At 39.6% G+C, this 24,184-nt stretch overlaps 1 protein-coding gene across 1 annotated transcript; it reads left to right on the forward strand.

Annotated features, from left to right (window-relative positions):
• Positions 1 to 1,099: 1,099 nt before the first annotated feature.
• On the forward strand, positions 1,100 to 3,933 carry Nnmt (nicotinamide N-methyltransferase). The gene is made up of 3 exons (XM_004856621.2): positions 1,100 to 1,576; positions 2,310 to 2,384; positions 2,646 to 3,933. The coding sequence occupies exons 1-3, from the start codon at positions 1,423 to 1,425 to the stop codon at positions 2,768 to 2,770; spliced, it is 354 nt and encodes a 117-aa protein (XP_004856678.2). The 5' UTR covers positions 1,100 to 1,422; the 3' UTR covers positions 2,771 to 3,933.
• Positions 3,934 to 24,184: the final 20,251 nt, after the last annotated feature.

Consider the following 24,184-nt stretch of genomic DNA (forward strand, 5'->3'; position numbering starts at 1 on the left):
CTGAGCTAAATCCCTGGCCCTGTGCCACCATTTTGAATAGCAGAATGGAGCTACATGGTGTGGATGAGTGAAAGAAATAGCCAATTTGTAGACAAAAGGCCACCAGCCCTCCAAAGGACTAGAAAGAAAACTATGCTGTTTAATGATTTTTAGGTTCACAAGGCCAAATTAGATACCTTGTTGTTTTCATTATATTCTTTTGTTGATTTTCCCTTTCCTTGAGATTCTTTGAGTCTCTGTACCTTGTAACCAAAGCGCCCTTGGTAAATCATCATTCACAGAGTACTGGACACTTACTACATTACCATTTGTAACAATATGACAACAGCTAATTAACCAACCAGTGTTTTGAACATCTAGTAAAGGAAACAATACATAAGGTAGAGTAAGAGAACTGAAAACTTGAGCCATAGGCCTTGATTTAAGGGGGCTGATGATGTAGTTTTTCACATAAGTAATATTTAGTTTGGGAAGCAAAATTCACAGACAAAGCCAGGAGCAAATATATAATGGCACAATATCAAGTGCCTGGTTGGGTGGAATGAATTCTAAGAGCAATATGGGTTCAGAAGGGCCAGGGATTTAGCTCAGCGGCACCGTGCCTGCCTTGCTTGAGTTTGATCCCCAGTCCAAAAAAAAAAAAGGGTTTAGAAATGGAAATGTAAGGAAGCAGAGGCATAGAGTTTACTTTGGAAGAACTCTCAGGATTAGAACTGCGTGAAAGCAGTAAGGAGTGTGGGGATGTTGAGCAGTGCTAGCAGAGGCTAAAGCTGCAGATGTGTAGGACTGGGGTGGGGAGTGTTGGAACACAAGGAGAGAGTTACAGGAGTGCTGGATGGCCTAGGCTTCACACAAAGCCTTGTACAGGTTTTTAAATTTACTCTTTCCAGACTGCATCTGAGATTCCTTCTTTAGCCAACATTCCTTAGCCCTGAACACATTTCCTCTACTTTTTTTTCTTTCTCCAGCATGCTTAAAGCGAAACCATTATTTTGCCTCGCTTTTCTGGGGGAAACTGCAAGAGTGAGAGAAATGATGGTGTTGTTCAGAAATGAGCCACTTCTCTGAACTTTGGGGTTCTTCTGAGTTAAATAATTACCTTGGTGTGCTTGGATGACTCCTCCTGTCTGCAGTTCTGTGGTTTACCTTTGCCCCTTGGCAAAACACCACGTAAAGCTCATGCCTCACCTCCTTCTAGGTTACCTTTTCCAAGACTCCCCTCAATTCCTAAAATATCCAGAACATTTGTGGCCTATTTCTCTGTTAGAGTTTAGCCAAACATCTGTCTCTAAGGAGTAGGCTGAACTGATGGAGTGAAGATTGATAGCCCAAGGCTCAGGGAAACACTTTGGCAAGGCAACTCCTTGGCTTCTGCCAGAGAGGGAAGTGAGCAGTGGGCTGGTGGCACACAAGTGGGAGACAATGGAATCTGGCTTCCCCTCCAGGGACACTTACTTAAGACATTTTAACCCTCGGGGCTTTCTAGAAAAATATTACAATTTTGGGTCCAGACACTCTGTAGAAAACCAAATTCTTAGGCACCTGCTGACAAATCTTTTCAAGATATTCTTCCCTGGTAAGTTTGTTGGTTGTGTTTCCTGTCAGCGGGAGTCATAGATTTCAAAGTCTGGCCAGGTTTGTGTCTGGCTGTCATTATTTGACAGCCTTTTGGGCTTCACCTGTTTGTTTAACCTGTTTACTTAGCTAGGATAAAGATTAATGCTGGTTTAGCTATTTTATAATTCACAAAGTGCTTTGATATCCATTATCTCATTTGCTCACGCAGAAGGGAAATCTGAGGGCCTGAGTGCTGTCCTGAGTCTGCATTGATTTGTTAAGGTGACTCAGGGAACCATTTAACCCTCAATGGGCCACTTAAGAGCCTGAGAGTCTAATATTTATTGGAATATGCACTAGGTAAAGACCTCCCAACATGTTAAGAACTGGGTGGAGGTTTTGGGGGGACATTATATGAACTACATTTTTGAACAAAGAAAATAATTTCCTCACAAAAATATTCCTTAATAGTTTTTACGTTATCTGTATAGTAGTGTTTCTGGATCAGGGATCTGTACCCTAGATGTAGATCTTTTTTCTTCTTCTGGACTTTAAAATAGGTCAGCTAAACATGCCTCCATCCTGGATGGGGAATGGAAAATGAAAAGATGTTTTTAAAATGGATTTTGAGCTGTGAAGAGTGTGGCGGTCTGTCTTTGGGTATCTCTGGCACAGTCTGAGGGAAGACAATGTAAATTCAGTTCTGTCTGCTGCTATATGTTGTTTCATATTCCCTTCTTTATTCCTGTCAGGTGGGGCGGAGGGAGACCAGGTTGACATTGGCTCTGGCCCCAACATCTACCAGCTCCTCTCTGTTTGTTTGGACTGCTGGATGGCCTAGACTTTACAGAAAGGTTTGTCCTGGTTTTAAAATTTGGGCTATCAATCTTCACCCATCAGGTCAGCCTATTCTTTAGAGACAGATGTGTGACTAAACTTTAACAGAGAAATAGGCCACAAATGTTCTGGATATTTTAGGAATTGAGGGGAGTCATGGAAAAGGTAACCTAGAAGGGGGTGAGGCATGAGCCTTACGTGGTGTTCTGCCAAGGGGCAAAGGTCAAGCACAGAACTGCAGACAGGAGGAGTCACCCAAGCACACCAAGGGAAATCAACAATGCAAGAGCTGGAGAAGTGGCTGAAGAAGGAGCCAGGGACCTTTGACCAATCCCCAATGGTGACCTATGTATGTGATCTTGAAGGGAACAGGTAGAGCGATCGTGTCTACTACTTGGTTTTCTGAGGACACTTAAGTGACAGTTGGTTTTTCTGAGCCAAGAATTGTCCTTAGGATCAAAGTTGAAAAAGCAATGGAAACAGAAACATAGAGACCAAAGAAAGACCTAAATGGAGAATGAGCTAATGAGAGCAAGAAAGAGATGAGCTGTAGCTCATTAATATGTACAATCTTTATGTTTTTATGTATCAGTAAAAAAAATTTAAATATACTGTATGTATTTAATGAAAACACTAGAAAAAGGAAGGTAGGGTGTATAATACACAATGTCTTGTAGCATCTAAATTAAGAGAGAAAATTATAGGAAAAAGTGGAAATGAAGCATATAGAAGAAAAGAGAAAGTCATGTGAAAGCTAAAGCTAAACCATAAAGAAGGGGAAGACAAGAAAAATATTTTTAAAAAATTAAAAACCACAGGAACACAAAAAAAGAGAAAGCACAAATGAACACATAAGAAGTAGCAGACAAGCCTGGTTGGATCCTAGGTTGAACAATATTAATGGGTACCATGTGATTTTGGATAGATTGTATAATGTTCAAATCAGGTTCAATGTTTCTATATCCTTAAATATTTATCATTTTTTATGATAAAAGCATTCAAAATCCTTTTGTTAGCTCGAGAAATATGTAATATATAATTTTTATCTATAGTCATCCTACTCAGGAGTGGGATTATATACCCAGGTGTGGAATTGCGGGACCATACAATAGCTCTATTTTAAATTTTTTGAGGAACCTCTGCAATATTTTCCATGGTGGTTGTACTAGTTTATATTCTCATCCACAATGTGTAAGAATCCTGCCCCCACATTCCTGCCAGCATTCTTTGTCTTTTGACTTTCTGCTAAGAGTTATCCTGACTGGAGTGAGGTGATATCTCATTGTTTGATTTTGATTTCCCTAATGATTAATGATGTTGACTTTTTTTCATATACTTGTTGGCTATTCTTTTAACAAATGTCTATTTAGGTCTCTTGCCCATTTTAAAGATTGCAGGCTGGGGATGTAGCTCAGCAGCACCGTGCCTGCCTGGCAAGTGCAAGGTCCTAAGTTTGATTCCCAGTATGGGAATAAAAAAAGATAATAAAAAATTGGATTATTTGTTTTTTGCTATTAATTTTTTTCAGTTCCTTATATATTCTGGATATTAATGCAAATATTTCTGCCCATCCTATAGCTTGTATCTTCACTCTGATGATTGTTTCATTTGCTGTGGAGAGCTTTTAATTTGATGCAATTCCATGTCTATTTTGGGTATAGTGAATCAGAAAGGGATTCTGATTTCCTGGCAAAACTATCCCTCAAGAAACAAATGTTAACACTTTTTGGCGCATAGTTAAAGAAACTAGCATTAATTAATTACTGACTAATTAATTAAAAAACAAACCTTTGTTGAGCAACTATGGTGTGCTCAACACATCAACAAAGTATTAGCTCCTAAGTCAGAACACTGAACAGGTAGAAGAAGACCCTTCTCCCCTAGAATTCACATCAGGGAAGGGAGGCAAATGCCAGGTCATTTAGGGACTTTATGGGCTGGGTGTGGTGGTACACACCTGTAATCCCAGCACTTGGGAGACTGAGGCAGGAGGATCACCACGAGTTTGAGGCTGGGGTACATAGTGAGTTTAAGGCCAGCCTGAACTACACAGCAAGACCCTGTCTCAAAAAAAAAAAAAAATGTGAGCCTCAAGTGTAATGAGATGAACGGTATTCCAGATACAACCAGGAGAATGATGAGACCCAATTTACATTTATGTCTCTCTAGCTGCTGTGTGGACAATAGATTGAAGGGATTTAGAGGGAAACAAGAGATAATAGAAAGGAGATCATTTAAATCCAGGTGTGGGAGAGAGGCTTGGTGTCTTGAACTATGGTGATGGAAAGAGATTGTTTTAAGATCAGTTTTTGAGTTGGAATAAATAATAATTGTAATCAGTTTTGGGAAGTGAGAACAAGGAAGTGCCAAAGATGAACCTATGTTTTAGAACTTGGAGAGCATGGAAAAACTAGGTAATAGTCTCAAATCCCAGGGATCAACATAAAATCATGGAGATTTATCATACTTGAGGAATATTTCTGCTTAGATTCTCTTTTGGAGTAGTGGTCAATTCATTTCTGTATAATTGTACCAATAATCGGTTCCCATCTCTTGGTCAGTTTTGTTTATACCCAGGAGCCAATTTCCCATCTGAAACTGATTCGAAAGTCTGCCTCTGTTTCGTTGGTCTCCCATTTTCTTTTTTTTTAATTAATTAATTATATTGGTACATTTTAGGTATACATTATAATGACATTCATCATTGGAAATTTGCACCTTTACATAATCCATCTTGGTTCTTATTTTTTCCCCATTCCCCTGCCCTCCCTTCAACCCCTCCACCTGTCCCTATCTACAAAGACTTTGCTTCCAGTTTTTCATTTTCTCATATTAATTCCATTCCTAACCCTCCCACTTCACCTTCCCCTTTTCTTCCTGTTTCACATTATTTATTATACCTTTTAGTCCTTATTTACACTTTGAGTTTCTTACACTAGACAAACTATTGTGTATTTACACGTGTGTCCTATTTATTTCACTTAAGAGTATCGCCTCAATGTGCATCCATTTAGCAATAAATGTCTCTAATTTCTCATTCTTTATGGCTGAGTAGTACTCCACTCTAAAAAAAACCCCACATTTTCTTTATCCAGTTTCCAGTTGATGGGCATTTGGGCTGTTTCCAAGTTTTAGCTATTACAAACTGTGCTGCTATGAACATGGGTGCACATATATCACTGTGGGATGATTCTTTTAATTCTTTGGGGAAGATCCCTAGAAGGGGAATAGCGGGGTCAAATGGGACTTCCAGTCCTAGTTCTTTGAGGTATCTCCATACTGATTTCCACAGTGGTTGCACCAGTCTGCACTCCCACCAGCAGTGGAGCAGGGTTCCTCTTTCCCCACAGCCCTGCCAGCATTTGTTATTTGTTGATTTCATTATGGCAGCCATTCCTTCTGGGGTGAGGTGGAATCTCAGTGTTGTTTTCATTTGCATGTCTTGAATGACCAGTGATGTTGAACATTTTTTCATATGTTTATTTGCTATTTCTACTTTTTGTCTGAGAAATGTCTGTTCATTTCAAATGCCCATTTTTAGATTGGGTCTTTAAATTTGGGAGGTCTGATTTTTAAAAGTTCTTTATATATTCTAGATAGTAGACCTTTGTCCGAGGGACAGACTCACTGAGAGAGAAATGGGGCAATCAATTCCTTTCACAATAGCATCCAAAAAATTGAAATACCTAGGAATCAACCTAACAAAAGAAATCAAAGACCTATACTCTGAAAACTATAGCACTCTGAAATAAGAGATTGAAGACGATATCAAAAATGGAAAGACATCCATTGCTCCTGGGTAGGAAGAATCAACATAGTGAAAATGGCCATACTTCCAAAACTGCTATATAGATTCAATGCAATCCCAATTGGAATTTCAGCAGCATACTTCATGGACCTTGAGAAAACAATCCAAAAATTCATTTGGAACAAGAAGAGACCTAGAATAGCAAAAGGAATACTAGGTAATAAAGACAAGGTAGGGGGTATCACAATCCCCAACTTGAAACTATACTACAAAGCTACTGTGATAAAAACAGCATGGTACTGGCAAAGAAACAGATCTGAGGACCAGTGGAACAGATTAGAAGATGCAGAAACAACTCCAGACACACTCAGCCACCTCATCTTTGACAAAGGAGCCAAACACCCTCACTGGAGGAAAGATAGCCTCTTTAATAAATGCTGCTGGAAAAATTGGGTTTCAACTTGCCAAAGATTAAAACTAGACCTATATCTCACTATGCACTAAACTAAAATTGAAATGTATTGAAGATCTAAATATTAAAACAGAAACACTAAACTGGCTGGAAGAGAGGTTAGGAAGAACTCTTTTTTAATTATTTTATTGGTACATTTTAGGTATACAATACGTTTACATTTATCACTGGGTGCTTGTACCTTTACATGATGTATCTTAGTTCTTAATTTTTTTCCCCATTTAGGAAGAACTCTTGAAGACATAGGTGTAGGAAAAGATTTTATGAACAAAACCTCAGTTGCCTGTGAACTAGCACAAATAATCAACAAGTGGGATCTCTTTTTACTAAAAAGCTTCTGCACAGCAAGAGAAACCACCAACAGAGTGAAGAGGCAACCCACAATTCAGGAAAAAATTTTCCCATTTTCTTTTAATAGTCTGCTTACTTCTTGAGAGAGGTTTCTCTCTCAAGATTATTAGGAGTGTTCTAAAGTTTATACTCATTTTCTTATGTGTTGTTGATACACTGTCCTATTGGTAGCAAACGTGGATTGTCAGAAGTTATCAAGGTGACTTACTGCTGGTACAATTCTTTATAAAATATCAGGATGAATAAAATAGATCTTTTTTCCTGTCCCAATGAATATTTTTGCTATTATTCAGAGTTGCATAACTTTCACTGAGTTTACACTGGTCTTGTCCTTATTTCCAGGCATTGTAAGTCTTGAAATCTGGCACTACAAATCTTCCAACTTTGTTCTTTTCCAAGATTCTTTTAGCACTTCTAGTATCACTATATCTTGTTGTAAATTTTAGAGCAACCTAGCCAACTAGAAAAGGCCTACTGAGACTACGATTGGGATTTCTTTGAATTTACAGATTAATTTAACAGAATGGACATAATGAATATCCAGTCAATAAACATGGTTAATCTCTTCATTTGTGTATAACTTCTTTCATTTCCCTCAGAAATGTTTTGTAGTTCCTATATTTTGTATATATTTTGTTAAATTTTCCTTGTTTTTAATGCTATGATTTTTTAAAATTTCATTTTAATTTTATTAATTTTATTTTTATTTCACTGTTAGTATATTAGAAATACAATTGATTTTTGTGTATTTGCCTTGGGTCCTATGACCTTGCTAACTTCATTAATTCATTTAGTAGTTTTACGGGTTTTTTTTTTTTGTAATTCCATAGAGTTTTCTATGTACACTATTTTCTACAAATAAAAATATATTTTTAAATTCAATTCCAACTTTATATCTTGTATATTTTAAACTTTATTTACATTGGCTAAGATTTCCAATACAATGCTGAATAAAAATGATGAGAGCAGACATTTGTACTTAAACCATATCTTAGGGTGAATGTTTTTCAATGATTCATTATTAAACACATAAATTCCAGGTTTTTCATAGATGATCACTATCAGACTAAGCTCCTCTGCATTCTTGCCTTGTTGGAAGTTTTAAATCAAATGTTCAATTTTGTCCAATTTTTTTGCTTTTATTGAGATGGTCATATGATTTTACTTCTCTTTTTGGAAAATGTAAATTACATCAGATGATTTTGAATGTTAAACCAAACTGGTATAAACCCCTTGGGTTATCAAGTGTTATTTTTTTATGTGTTTTTGGATGTGATTTGCAAAAATCCTGTGAAGAAATTTGTTCTGAGTTGGGCATGGTGGCACATGGCTTTAATCCCAGCACTTGGGAGGCTGAGGCAGGAGAACTGCTAGGAGTTTGAGGCCAGTCTGGGCTACATAGTGAGTCTGAGACCAGCCCAAACTACATAGTGAGAACCTGTCTCAAAATTTTTTTTCATTCTATATGTGGCAATAGTCTTACCTTCTTCTTAAATGATTACTAAAATTCACCATGAAGCCATCTGGATGTGAAGGTTTTTCTGTGTATGGCAAGAAGGTCTTTTCTCTACTGACTGCTTGCTTGCTTGCTTGCTTGATTGTACTGGGGACTGCAGTCAGGAGTGCCTAAACTGAACTAGATTCCTACCCTTTTATTTTAGTTTCTGTTTTGAGACAGGGTATTGCTAAGTTGCCCAGGCTGGCCTCAAACTTGCAATCCTCCTGTCTCAGTCTCCAAGTGGCTGGAATTACAGGGTGCATCACCTTGCCTGAACTTATCTGTATTAATAAGTAGCATTTTTTGAGGAGTTTGTGCTTTTCATGTTGGCTATCAACTTCACTGGCATAACTGTGTTTTGTTTTGTTTGTTTACATTATCTTTTTCTTAGCCTTTCATGTCTGTTAGACTTGTAGTAATTTCCTTTTTGACTCTTGATCCTGATAATGTCTTTAAAAAAGAAACTAATCTGTTAGTTTTAACTTTTAACTTTGTTGATTATCTCTGTGGTGTGGTCTGTCCATTTCCTATTTTATTGGTTTCTGCTTTTAATTTTCTTCCACTTATTTTAACTTTAATCCTTTTCCTGGTTTCTTTTAAATTATTTTTCTAACTTTATAAAATTTTTATTGTTTTTTGCTGCTAGCCTCTTAAGAAGCAATGTTAAACCATTGATTTCATATTTTTTAATGTAGCCATTTAAAGTTGCAAATTCCCTTCAGCACTTGTGTTAGCTGCATCCCATGATTTTTGAATACATTGTATTTTATTATCTGATAGAGAATATTTTCTGATTTCTTCTTTGATCACAAAGTACCTAGAATTGTGTTGCTTTCTGCATTGTCCAGTTGTAGGTGTAGTTTTTATAAATAACAATTAGGTCAGGTAGAATGATAGTAGTTTTCAAACTTTCCACATCTTTACTGAGTTTTTTTTGTTTTCTTGCTCTATCTATACAGAGAGAAAAGTTAACATCTCAGACTATGAATGTGGATATATTCCTTTTTTCCCTAGAGTTCTGTCAACATTGGCCTCATGCATTTTGAAGCTCTGCTATTAGCTGCATATATTTTTAGATTGTTATGTCTTCTTGGTGAATTGACCGCTTTATTATAATGAAATGTCTCCTTTTATTTCTAGTAATACACTTTGTCTTAACATCTACTTCATCTGATGTTAGTATTGCCACATTAACCTTCCTGATTTACATTTGCCTGGTGGTGTAGGCAGCTTCAAAACTGGACCTCAGTGGTCCTTGAATCAATATTTACACTCTTGTGTTATCTCCTCCCCTACAGTGTAAATTAGATTTAGTGATTCAATGCTAACAAATCTAATAGGATGCAGCAGAATGATGGAATATCAACTCTGAGACTGAGTTACCAAAAAAACAAAAACAACAACAACAACAACAACAAAAAACCCCTAGCAAACCAAAGCAAAGCAAAACAAAACAAAATCAGTACCACTACATACCCGTTAGAATCACCAAAATCCAGAACACTGATGCCACCAAATCCTGGTAAGGATGTGGAATAACAGAAAGTCTCATTGCTGGTGGGAATGCAAAATGGGACTGCCACTCTGAAAAACAGTTTGGCTATCCTTAAGAAGATTCAACATATCTTCACTGTATGATCCAGCAATTGCACTTCTTCATATTTATTCAAAGGAGTAAAAAACTATGTCCACCACCCATGGATACATATTGTCTACAAGTAGACACTTATAACAGTTTTATTCATAATTGCAAAAAATCAGAGGCAACTGAGATATCCTTCAGTAGGTGAATGAAGAGATTAACTGTGGTACATCTAAGTGATGAACTATTATTTAGCACTAAAAAATGAATTATCAAGAATGTTTGCATACCTCTGAAATTCCCATATTGAAATCTTACCCCCTAATGTGATGGTGTTGGGAAGGGGTTTTGGGGTGATAATTAGGTCGTGAGAGTGGAAGCCTCATGGGTGAGATTAGTGCTCTTATAAAAGAGAACTTCACAGGGCCGGGGATTTAGCTCAGTGGTTCTGGCACCTGCCTTGCAAGCGCAAGGTCCCAAGTTCAATCCCTGGTACCAAAAAAAAAAAAAAAGAGAGACCTTCACAGAACTTGCTCGCTCTCTTTCTGCCATGTGAAGATGCAAGGAGAAATCAGCCACCTGCAGTCCAGAAGAGTATCCTTTTCAAAACCTGAGCATTCTGGCACCTTGATCTGGACTTCTGGCCTCCTTGTTAGCCACCCAATCTGTAGTATTCCAATATAGAACCCCAAACTAAGATCATATACACACAGTATATATCCACATGTGACCTCTCGGTACTGTTGGTGTTCATCATTTCTTTCTGCAGATGGAAGCTTCTGTCTGGCATCATTCACTTCACCTAAAAACCTTGTAGTATTTCTTATAATGCAGACATGCTGAAGACAAATTAGCTTATCAATGTCAGATAAGAATCAGTAATTTTTTTTTCTCAAAATGAGGAATTTAACAAATCTTGATACCTGAAGTCCCTCTGATATCTCTCTTCTCAAGGTTTATTATTAATACCTGACATGTTTATATTCAAACATTTTAATTAAAAGTATTATTTTTATATTTTATTGGGGCATTTACTTTTGACTTTAATAATTTTTATAGTTATTTGAACATATTTCATGTGATTTTTCTAGTTATGGAGTTTTGATTCTGATTCATCTCTTAGTTCCTGAACAGATCTCCAAATAATGTTTTTAAGAAGACTGCAAAAGTGACGTATTTTCTAAGCTCATGCCTAAATGAGAATGTATGTTTGTCATACTTATACATGGACAATATTGTAACATTGTTTAATATTGCTTAAGTATTGCTTATTTTTTCTCACACTTAGTAAAAAACCAAGAGACACTATTTTCATGTTATTTTAACCTGTAAACCCCTTACCTAGAAGTTCATACATTTAACCTTCAAAGTGAAGGCATATTCCCTAAAATTAATTTCATACTCCTCTTTTATTGAATATATGGTTCTAAAGAATGTAATTGATATGAACTAGAAAAATTGTAGCTATGAGGATTTGAGTAATACAAAAAATATTAAATAAATAAGGAATTTACCAGGATTTATAGAATTTCAGGGAAAGTTCGTTAAAAAAATTCTCAGTCATTATTTAACAGTATACCTTTCCAAAATCTAAATCATTTGTCAAGAAGTCTTTTGAAACTTTGTTCTCAATTTTCCCTTTCCATCTCTTTCAAAAGTGAACCCTTAAAATTGAGTAGGACACTAAAAGCATTACTTATCTCATGTCAGAATCATCAGCTTGTAACAATTGGCTCCAGAGACACCCTCCCTTCCCAATTGCTCTGTTAGAATCAGGAACTGTATTTTTAGCAGTAACTTTCTGCATTCTCCTTCTTATCCTCATGCCAGATCCTGTGGCTTCAACTATTTTGAGAGTGACAGTGATTCCATTCAACGTATGTCTTTCTTGCATCTTCAAGTACCTCTATCAACCTACAACCTATTTCCCTCAAGATTATTTCTTCTTTATCTGAAGCTATTTCTTGTGCTGACAGCTGCCAAGGACAATATGAACTGTCTTCTCTTCCTCTACTTACAGAATGTGATGCATACATTCAGGAATCACTCATTTTCACAACCATCTGAAAGTTGTAAGACATCAGTACCAAAGTCTTGCCTCATACTACCCGTTTAGTGAGTAAGAAAGTAAAAAGCTAAGCTATCACTGTTCCAGTTTGTATCATGAAAGACAGGAAAATGAATTTTTCCCTTGAGAAATCCAAGAAACAGCATTAATTAGCCCCTGGCTCCTGGAACTTGAAACACATTGCTTAGGCTTGCAGTTCCCAGACCAGCAGCTTTGATATCATGTACGAGCTGGTTATAAAAGCAGACCCTCAGGCCCCACTTGCTGCCTGCAGAATTGGAGGCTGCACTTCCACAGGATTTGCCAAGGTGGTCTGCATGTTAGCATGGGAGAAGCTCAGGTGTTTAGAGCGGAGCTTCCCACAGGTGTGCCCAGCCATGCAGGTGGGTGTGAGAATAAGTTACAGGTGTGCTCTCCAAGCTGTTCTCAACCTTCAGGACATCCAGGTGGGGCTTGGAGAGGGTGGAGGCCTCCAGCTGCAGAGGTGAGTCCTCCGCTTCACTTTTTTTTCCTTTTAAAAATTATTTATGTTGGGTAATTAGAGAAATATGGAAGAGCTCTGAGAATAAAAAAATACAGTTCTCTGAATTTATTCCCTCACAGTTGTGGCTCACATCTGGATCTTTACTTAAAATTGACAAATTGTTAACATTTTAAACATAAAGGTTGGTTCAGTTTTTTTCCAGTGGGAGCCATGAAACATTAGACAAGTTAAACTCTGTCCCCCATTCCAACCTGATCCCTCTCCATCCATTTCCAGAGGCAACCACTAAGATGAATTTGGAATGTATTCTTCCATTTCTCCACTTCACTTTAGTGTACCTTGCAGGAGAAAGCTGGAGCACCTGCAGAGGTGGAAGTTCTCAGAACCAAATGCTCTCTGCACAGATATCCTTAGCTATTTTAAAACATGTCAGCATATTGTCCAAAAACATGCACGGTAGTACCAAGTTTGTTCCACAAACTAGTAGACTGCCTCAGTGACAAGGCAACTCTGGATTTTCATGACTTGCAAACAAAAAAAAAAGTATTGATGTCTTTCTAAACATCAGGATATTGGTGGTTTGATGATTATTTTGGTGATGTCTAGAAGTTTCCGCCTTTTATAAGGATGCTACTCTCTTAAATAGATGCTCTCCTAGCATTTTCTCTCAGGGAAAATTAACAAGGCAGGCTAAGAAAATGTCAAATAGCCAGTTTCTTCCAATTATAAACATTTCTACTGATATAACTCAAAGTACTTCAAACTCCATGTGTCCAAAATAGAGCTATGATCACTCCAGATCTGCTCAATTTCTGGTATTCTTGGCTCCTTGAATGGCATCATTGTACAATTAATTGGACAAGCCAGAAGCCTGGAAGTCAATCTTGTCACCTTCCTTGCTATCATGTTCCATGACTATTCTATCACCAAGCTCTGTCCATTTTATTCCCTTCATTCCTCTTGACCCAGTTTATTCTCTCTGGTATTTATCATTACTGTAGTCCGAGCTATCATCCTCTCCCTCTAACTGGCCTCCCGTCTCCATTCTTGTCCTTTCACTCAATTCTCTTCTCTGCAGCCCCAACAGTTATCTAAGAATGTGAATCTGATCATGTGATTCCCTTCTTTAACACCTTCCCATGGCTTTTAGGATAAAAAATTCCTAACAGTCCACAAAGTGCTGCCTCATCTGGCACCTCCTGACCCATTTGCCTCCCAGTCTACCCACATCAGCATGCTCTTCTCCACATTTCCTTCCACCATGTGCCCTTTGCAGTTTTGATGTCCTCTTTCTCGAATATGTTCCTTCCCTCTACAGTTTCTTTGGCCTAGTTAACACCTACACACATATCCTCCATATCTCTGCTTATCTGACTCATTTGGGGAGGTGTCTTCCTCATAACTACTTTCCTAACATATAACTACTCCAGCTTATGTCATGAACAGAGGAAAATGAGCTTTTCTCTTAAGAACTCCAAGGCAAGCCAAGATTCTGACTTTTCTCCCTGAGTGTCATGTTCCTTCCCTTCCTTGCATACATCAGTTTTAATTTCCACTTTTATGGCTTTTCATAGATTAGTTCCTTCTCCCTCTGCTTTTGTGTAAACTCCATGAGGATAGTATCTGTGTCTCATTCATTCATCCTTGAGTCCTCAGTGCCCAGCACACTTCCTGTCTCATAGCACAGGTTCAAAACATATTTGTAAAATAAATGAATGCATGGATTTTGCCTTCCACTCTTCCTCCCAGAATGTCTTCCACTTGATTCCAGTGTGGACTGCACCACAGGGTTATCAGTGATTCTTCTTGCTCTGACAATTCTTTTCGTACCAGGGATCGAACTCGGGTCCTTTCACTTTCGAAGCAGGCGGTGGAACCACTGAGCTAAATCCCCGGCCTCTCTGACAATTCTTACACTGACATCCAGGTTTATCTAGGCTTTATGTCCTCATCATGTTTTGATAGTTCCCTCTCAGGAGGGCCTGCATGAACCTCTGGGGATGGGGCTTGGGGCAGATGAGTGTAATGGAAGAAAGCTTGTTTGGGTGGATTCTGACTCACTGCCTCCCTTGCAAGACAGATGGGAGAAACCTCTGAATCTCAGGATAATTACCTGGGGTCTGGGAAGATGGTCTCACAAAGTGGTCTTCCCAGGAGTCCTTCTCCTTACCTTTTCACTCCTCTCCCTCCCACTTCCCTCAGGCTTTTATAGAGCACATATTTACAGAGGAAAGAGCTGCCTTTTTTGCATTTGGGTTCATTTGAAAGAGTAGGTCTGTAGAAGGAGAGAAATGGCCACACTGCTGTTAGCTTTCTGTAAAGCAGCACACACCTCTCTAGTGTGTGTTTATTACTGCCCCTTGAGCTAAACATGAGGCTGAGCGGTAATTGCCCAGGTCTCCAGGCGAGTCCATTTCCCTGCAGGTGCACTCGCAGGCGCTGAGGAGCCCTGAGGTGTAATCTTTACACAGCTGCCTTGGCAACTGAGTTCACCAATGTTTGCTGTGTGCCCAAGGACAAGCAGGTATCTACAGCAGTGGGTGTTTCTAACAAATTCTCCTCTCAAATTGGCACATTCTCTGTGAGTTTTCCAGACTTCACGGTGTGTCTCACAGTTTGGGAACAATTTCCACCCTCATCTGACTGGCAAGTACTAGTTCTGTGGTAATTTGTGTCTTTAAAATAGCTGAATACACAATAGGGCGCAGAGGTCCATTTTGCTCCTGACGTAATTACTTAAATACACATTCCTGCAGTGTTCCTGACACAGAGGATTGCTTCTGAACGCGTCCAAAAGAATACCATGTCGCACTTCTTTAGCTTTTTCTACACACTTACATTACCCAAACCTACAGAGAGGTTAAACATCTGTTCTAGATTAATTTCCCTTTCAAATCTGTGTTTCTCAGAGATTTCCATAGGGTTGAATTACTATTTTTTATTCTTAAAATGTTCTATCAAATCATCTATCTATGTTATATCAAAACTGGGAGGCAGCTTTGTCGCTACTTCTGCTGCCTTGAGGATAAGTGTCTTGGTTTGCCCGGGACTGCATTGGGTACACAGGGCTGGGGGTTTTCAGGCTAAAATCAGAAGAGTTCAAGACAAATGAGGACAAAGTGGTCACCCATCACTATTACTATCCTTGATTAGGAAGTAGGTAAACCCAGTCAAGGGGAACTTTTATTCTCTAGGTAGACTAGTTAAGTGGCTGGTAGGAATTCCCCAAAAGCTACACTTTTCTAAGTGCCTTTCCTTTCTTTCTTTTTAAAAAATACAGTAACTTATTGAAGAGATAGCTCATACCATACAATTAATAGACCTATTTAAAGTGTGCACTTCAGTGGTTCTTAGTTGTGTAACCCTCGCCACAATTAATTTTCAACCATTTTCACAACCCAAATCCCTGGAAACCATCAAGAGTCACCCCTCACACCAATCCTTCATCTTCTGGCAACCACTATTCTGCTTTCAGTCATGATAAATTTCCTTTTTCTGGGTATTTCATATGAATCGAATCATGCAATAAGTAGGCTTTTGGTTCTGGCTTATCTCAGTATAACGTCTTCAAGGTTCATCCATGTTGTAGCACATAGCAGAACTTCATTTTGTTGATAAATAATATTCCCTCTCTCTATATAATAAATTTATATATATTATAAGTTGATATATATATTATAAGTTGATAGACATTTACATGGTTCCCACCTTTTGGCCACTTACGTGTAAATTTTTGTGTGGATATATGTTTTCATTTCTCAAGTATATACCTAGCACCAAAATTCCAGGTCATGTAGTGACTCTATGTTTAACTTTTGAGGGAACTGCCAGACTATTTTACAGAGTAGCCAGACTAAAACTTTCCGTGCTCGACAGCAGAGTATGTAGGTTTCAGTTTCTTGTCAACACTTGTTATTGTCTGTTTTTTTTAAATTACATTCTTTCTACTGGATATGAAGTGGCACCACATGGTTTTGATTTGCATTTCTCTGATAGCCAGTGATATTAAGTGTCTTTTCATATGCTTACTGCTAAGCTTATTAAATGGAAGGTATTTAAATTGAATGCTCACAAATATTTCCCAGTATCTCAAATCCTTCTACCCAAAGCTAAATCTACACACTTTATTTAAACTATTGACTTTTTCTCATGACCAGAAATAGTCCTACAGTGAGTCTTTCCCTCACTTGCCCAAATGTGGGGCATTCTCTGCTGTTTCCACCAAACCTTCTTGCCCTAGTGGCTGTCTTTTCCTGGAGTATATCAGACAATGAACAGTGTGTTCCCTGAGTGTAAGACTGTATATGTTCCCTGGTACAGTGTTGACCAGTTTCCTTAAAGGGCTCCATCCAATGATCTCTCTTACTATTGGAGTTCTGGACATTGAGTTATTTACCCACTCATTGTTTTTTCTCCTCTCACCTTTCTAATTTTCTGGTGTTCCTTTCTCCTTTTCCCTCTCTCTAGTTTCTCTTGTGCACTCTAGGTGTTTATTTAATTTTTCTTTTGAGACAGAGTCTCCCTAAGTTGCCCAGGGTGGGCTCAAACTTGCGACCCTCCTGCCTCAGCCTCCTAGAGTGCTGGGATTACAGGTGTGTGCTACCACACAGGGCTTGCTTATTGAATTTTGATAATTTATTAGTTTATTCCTTCATTCCTCCCCTAACAAATTCTAAAAGGATCCATGCATGTTAATCAGCTTTCCATTGCTATAACCTATATATGAGTTAATCAACTTATAAAGAGGAAGTTTTATTTTAGTTGGTGGTTTCATGGTTTGTGGTTACTTTTAGGTCTGTGGTGAGGCAAAACATCATGGGAGCATGTGGGGAAAGAAAACCACTCACTTCAAGGCCGGGAGGCAAAAGAGAGAAAGAGGAAAGGACCAGAATCCCATAAACCCCTTTGAGGGTGGGTCCCCAAAGACCCAAAGACCTTCCAGCAGTTCTCCTCCTAAATAGCACCAAGCTGGGGGCCAGACTTTAACACACAGACCTTGGGGCCCTTCCAGATCCAAACTATAGCAGCATGACACTCTGTCCCATCCCCTGCCCTTTCTTTATCTTAACTGATTATTGATTTTCTCTCAGGAAACCCCATTGAAGGGCTGGGGATTTAGCTCAGTGGTTCTGCTGCCTGCCTTGAAAGCGCAAGGTCCTGAGTTCGATCCCCAGTACCAAAACCAAAAAAAACTCTATTGATTTGACAGATAAGGATGGGATTCCTGGCAAGGCTACCAAGGAAAGGATGTCTCTCAGAAAATACTCTGTATCTGCAGTGACTTTTTGAGCCTGATAATAAGGACTTAGTAATTTTCTCCTTTCCAATGGGGCCCTGGCCACAGTCGTAGTATAGTTTTTAAAATGCCTGTGCATGACTCCACTCCTCTTACCCCATGCTATTCAACAATTACTACAAAGATAAACTTTCAGCATTTAAAGCCTATTATTACTTGTTTGTGCGGGTTAAAATAGCCACTACTTTGCAGTTTGGCAGAGGAGACAAGGGTAATAATAATAATAATAATTAATAAGTGAATCAAGATGTGGAGGAAAAATAATTTAATTGTAGAAGCAAGCAGCCAGGTATTATTACTATTATTATCATTTCCATTTACTGTTCACTTTATCAAAAGATTTAACTCAGCTCAGGGTAATGTAGTCACATTTAGGTTCCAGAGCAGCCCCTCATTTCTTCTTTCCCAGTGTGAATCACCCTGAGGATATACATTCCTGATCACACTGCCATGGGGTTTCCCTGATGGGGGTAGCCAGGGATTCTGGTTGGATGGTGGTTTTCAGAGTCAAGGGGCTGGGGAAGGAGGGGAAGTTAAGGCAGGTAGTCACACAGGTGATGAAGCATGATGTGACTCAGAGCCAGGCTCTGAGTGGGGTCCCCCTATCCCCTGCTGACTGCCTGCTCAGTACGCTGTGTCTTCAGGCGGCCTCCCTGGACCTCCTTGCCTGCCATGCTGCCCTCAGGAGTCTCCGCAGTCTGCTCAAGCCAGGGGGCTTCCTGGTGCTCGGGGATGCACTGAAGAGCAGCTACAACACAGTTTTCGAGCAGAGGGTTCTCCATCTTCTCCCTGGCCCCAGAGGCAGTAGAGGCTGCTACGAAAGAGGCTGGCTATACCATCGAGCAGTTTGAGGTGATCTCTCAAAAGTTATTCCTCCACCACTTCTGACAACGAAGGGCTTTTCTCCTTCTCCTTCTCCTTCTCCTTCTCCTTCTCCTTCTCCTTCTTCTTCTTCTTTTTGGTACCGGGGATCGAACACGGGTCCTTGTGCTTGTGCAGCTGGTGGAGAAACCTGGGCTTTTCTTCTTGGTGGGACAGAAGCCGGGCAGATCTGAATGACATGTGATCTCAAATAAAGCCATGTCTTGACAAGTGCACTTCAGATCTTGGTTCCAGCCACTGTGGTCTTTGAGCTGAGTAGATGCTAAGTGTCTGGGACCGGTGCTTCTTCTAGGACAAGGTTGGAATAGTTGGTGGTATAGGTAAAACTTGTGGATCACCTACCCTGTGCTCCACACATGTGTACCAGGGGACCCAAAGACGAATAATTGGGACGTCCAGTCCTCCCTGCCCGTGTTTATAAAAGGATTCTCCAGACATCCACTTATGGTAGCTCAAGCCCACACTTGTCTATGATAAGTGTCTGCACTATTAGTTTCTTAGCGAGGGTGCTTCCTGCTGCTGGGCCTCCTGGATAGCCCTGCTGTCAGCACCTTTCTGGCCTCAGGGGCCAGAAAACAGCTGGTTAGCATTTCTGTTCATTCCAAGATCCTTTTTTTTTTGTTTTTTTATAAAGATCATCTCATTTTCAAGTTCTGATTCACCCATTCACTAACTGTTTCTCCTTGGGCAAGTTACATAGCCTTGCTGTGCCTCAGTTTCTTCATCTGCAAGATGAGTTTAAATAGAACTTCCTGTTAAGAGAATTAAAATGAATTGCTACATACCAAGCATCCAGAATAATGATAGCTGCTTGATAAGCATTCAATAAGTATTAACTATGTAATCATTATTACCATCGTCATTATAATCATCATCTTTCATATGTTGCCAAACAGCACAGAAAAGATGCCTCAGTCTCCAAGTAGGAGGGAAAGTTGCTTCTCTGGGCTGCAGACATCCAGCCTCCTGACTGGTATTGCTTTCAAGAGGAGCTGTGAGGAAAGTCAGTTTCTGTACCACATGCTGCCAATTCCTTTATGATTTAAGAAATATTCAATATTAAATAACATGGGTTTAGCACCCTCCTTGTATCTTTCCTACACCAGGGTCTGAAAATGCAAATGAAACCCCAGTATGAGCTGGCTGAAGAGCCCTCATCTTCACAGTCACAGAGACACAAAGTGCTCCTAGGAACTCCCAAAGGTGGTGCAGCCACGCAGCACTCCCCACCCAGAATCCACTTGATTAGCCACTCCTGAGCAGGCTGTGGTCCCTCATGTGATAATCCTGGGGAGGGGGCAAAATGATCTACTGTACTTTAAGAAAGACACTTCCCCTGCCCATGGTTCTGCCCCAATGCCTCAGAGCTATGCTGGTTTCCTGCCAGGGTAGAGGAGACACTTTCTATCTGTACTAGAGGCTGGCATAGTAAACATGTTTGGCTTTCTGGGTCATACAGTCTTGATTGCAACTACTCAACTCTGCAATTGTAACAGAGATAGCCATAGGCAATATATAAATGATGTGTCTATGTGCTCCAATAAACTTTATTTACAAAAACAGGCAGACAGATAGATTTGAAACAAGAGTTGTAGATTGAAGATCTCAAATCTAGACCCTGAAGCACCCTTGTTTGTGCTCAAATTTTGATAAAATTTCTCATGAACAGTCTTAGTTTCTAGCACCCTAATCTATTCATAGGAGGTCAAACCAAATCCAGCAGGCTGGAGAGGGCATAGGCAGAATATTGCTTCCTTTATATTCCACTCACACTCTGTCTCTCTGTTCTGTTTTGGATCTAACATGTGCCCCAGATGCTCATGTGTTTGGAGGTGGCACTTTCAGAAGGTGATTGGACTATGAGGCCTCTAGCTTCATCAGTGGATCGAGGGATTCACAGTTTGATGGAATCATTGGAGATGATGGAGACTTAGGGGGTGGGACCAGAGTGTGCCCTTGAGACTATCTTATCCCTGCCTGTCCTCATCCTCCTCTTCCTTCTCTTCCTTTTCCTTCTTCCTCTTATTCCTTCCTTTCTTTCTCTCCCTCTTCACCTCCCTCTCTGTCCCCTTTCTCCAGGCTGCCATGAAGTGAGCAGCTTTCCTCCATGCCCATCTGCCATGTTTCTGCCTCATCACAATCCTAAAAGCCACAGAGCGAGCTAACTGAAACCATAAGCCAAAGTAAACCTTTCCTCCTTTAAATTATTATGTTCAGGTGTTTTATCACAGCAATGGAAAGCTAACTGACATACTTTCTTTCCTGCTGCATCCTCCATTCAAAACTCTTTCTTCCCCCAGTTGGAAGCCATTCAATGGATACAAACAGAAATTTAGAAAACAAATGAGAGCTGTGGGTATGAGAGTGATAGATAAAGTGTCCACTACACCAATATTTTTCAAACTGCAAGTTGCCATTCACTGGTGTATTCTAAAAGCATTTTGGTGCATCACGATAAACACTTTAAAAAATAATGCAGAACAAAATGGAAAACAAATCCTAGATAATAGCACTTCTTGTAGTATTACTTTGTGAACTTTTGTTTCAGTTTTACAAAAATATTTATCTATTACATATGCCTATTTGTTACTGGATTGTGATATAACATGTATTTATTGCTGTGGGTTTTGATCAAAAAAAGTTTCAAAACTGCTAGCCTACCCACTGGGCTCCTGGGACATCGCTGTGAAAGTCAATGTGTTCTTTCACACAGATACAAAAGACAGAGCCCCTGTTCCTAAAGAATTCTGAGTCATTGGGAGAATCTGACCTGCAAACAGTTAAAACAGAGAGAAGGGCTCTGAGATGATTAAGCAATGGGTGCCAGGAAGAAGGGTGCCAAGATGAGTGGCTTTTGCTCTGGGTCTTGCTGGCTGAATAAGGGTGTGTTTAGTAACCAGAAAGAAGAGGGGAACCTGCAGGACAATGTGCACAAGGTATGAAATGACTTCTCCTGACAACTGACTCCTCGCAGGTTTGTCCTTCAAAGGAAGCCAGGACCTAAGCAAACATTTGGTTTCTGATTTTTCATTTGTTTTTCCTGAAATCAAACAGACCAACCAAGTTATGAGCAAACACGAACTATGGGGTCACTCTGGTCCTAACTTGTAAATCTCCTTGACCGCTGACCCAGCTTGACTTTTTTCAGGTCCCCTTTCTGGGGACATGTCGGACAGTCTCACCCTGAGCAAATGCTGATGATGCAGGGAGCTGCAGTCCTCATGTAATATCCTGGGGAAAAGAAAGCTATTAAAAAGGTTGGTAACCCATTTGGTGTCATGCAGCCCAGCCTTGGCAATTCCCATCATCTAGCTGTCAAGAGTAATAAAAGGAGATGTCCATGATATGACTTACTAGGCTGAGCTTTCAAAGCTGTGACTGCCCCCTCTAATTTTAACTTCCACCAACTCTGAATGAGAGGTAACCAATGAATCTTATAGAGGGTTGGAGGGAGGGAAAAGCTCCAGATGGAGGGACAGAAAATTCAATTGCCACGAGAGCATCATTCCACTTTTCTCAGGCTCAGGACCCCTCTGGAAAACAAGGGTAATAATTGTCTCTCAGGACTGGGTTGAGATCAAATGAAATACATGTGAAGGCATTTTGTATCCTGTTATGCAATAGAATATATTACAGAATTTCAATATTATTAACCCCTTCTTGGACAGCCACAAGTCACATATTTACTATGTTTGTTCACTAAATTTTCTTAATGAGCTAAGTTTGACCTTCAAAATCTGTCTTGCACATGCTTGATGTCTGAGTCAGCACCATACGCACCCTTCGATCCAGAGTCAGCTTCATGGTTACACATTCATTTAAACAGAATTTATTTATTGGATTCCCGTTATATGCCAGACATTGAGCTTGAATGTTGAGGATGTTACATTGTAAATTTCACAGATTCTGGCCTCATGGCCTTAGTCCCTTTGAGGAGCCAGGAAAAGCACTAGATCTTTTGATTCTTGGATCAGCCATTCAGGAACCTTTTGCGGTTTCTGACAGAGGCTACCCAAACAAGACAAACCAGGCCTTTCTTATGGAGGCACCTTCCGTCCATATAGTACAGCTCAGCTCATCGTTTTCACCCTCATCAGTATCACCGTCAGCATCATCATCATCACCATCATCATCACCGTTGATAATGTGTTTAAGGACTGTTATAGCAAAGACAAACACCATTGTGAATGGCATCACTGGAGCTTTCTGCTTCATATTTACCAATAGAAATAGTGATTTTTTACTTTCTGGTCCTCTCTTCTCCCTTTTTTCCCGCTTTCTGGCCACAGTCTGCTCAAGAGTGCAAATGCGATTCTCGGCCTTCCAATCACCAGCAGAGGGCGCGCGTGGCCCTTGCTGAAAGCCTCTGTCCATTTGCGCAAGAAGGAATTAAAGATAAACTTTCCAAAACAAGGAGCCTCTCAACACTAATTTCTTTTGTACACTCTACTAGGCTGCTAGGGAAAGAGGAAAGGGAACTCAGTACATTTTCCTCTAACAAAAAACATGTATAATTATTTTTATAGATAGATACATTAAAAATTCTCCATTTTGGAAATAAAGTCTTTGTAAATAGGGAAGGGTGGAGGGTGTGAAGGGAGGGCTAGGAATGGGGAAAAAATAAGAACCAAGATGCATTATGTAAAGGTACAATTCCCAATGAGAAATGTAATTGTGTTGTATACCTACAATGTACCAATAAAAGAATTTATTACAAAAAAAAATTCTCGATAGGCTCAGACAGGCGGCAGTGGTTGTGGCTGTGGTAGCAGCAGGAGAACTCAGCTAAAGTGCTGGTCCACATTCGTTTGAAGGGGCCAGAATCATGGCATTTGTAGACTTATTTGAAATGATACTAGTTCTGAATGCTATTGTTTCTTTTGATAGCACCTTCTGAACAAATAACAAGTGATTATACATGCATCTGAAGCTTTGGTCCTCGTTTTGTGCCTTTCCAGAGAGTGGTAGCTGTAGATGTAATGTGAGTGGGAATAGCTGCCTTGGTTGTTGTCTCAGAAGAATTGGGGGTTGAGGTTCAGTTTGGTGACAGCTGGTGCTGTGGTTAAGGGCTCAGCAGAAGACGGAGTTGGAGTTGTTTTGCTTGTAGTTTCTCCAGAAGTGGTTCTGCTATCTCTAGCCAGAATATGCCTACTACAAATTATTGTGCTTTTAGTTTCAGTGGATAAGGTGGGCCTGATGCCATTTGTTGTAATTTCAAATGAATGAGGTGGGTATAATTATAGCAGTTCAGTAGAAAGTGTTTTCAGAGTCAGTGGGAGTGTTTGTTTCTGTTGTAGTCATAAGTTCAGTAGCCATAGTTAAATGGATTCCAGCATCTACCCATTATGATAGAGAAAAAGTTATAATGTGGGTTCTGGAGTTATGTTCCACAGAGGTGGTTATTGTTGA

Source organism: Heterocephalus glaber, unplaced genomic scaffold (genome assembly GCF_053883595.1).
Source record: "Heterocephalus glaber isolate CG9 unplaced genomic scaffold, H.glaber_assembly_v1.0 deba00001429, whole genome shotgun sequence".
NCBI lineage: Eukaryota > Metazoa > Chordata > Mammalia > Rodentia > Bathyergidae > Heterocephalus > Heterocephalus glaber.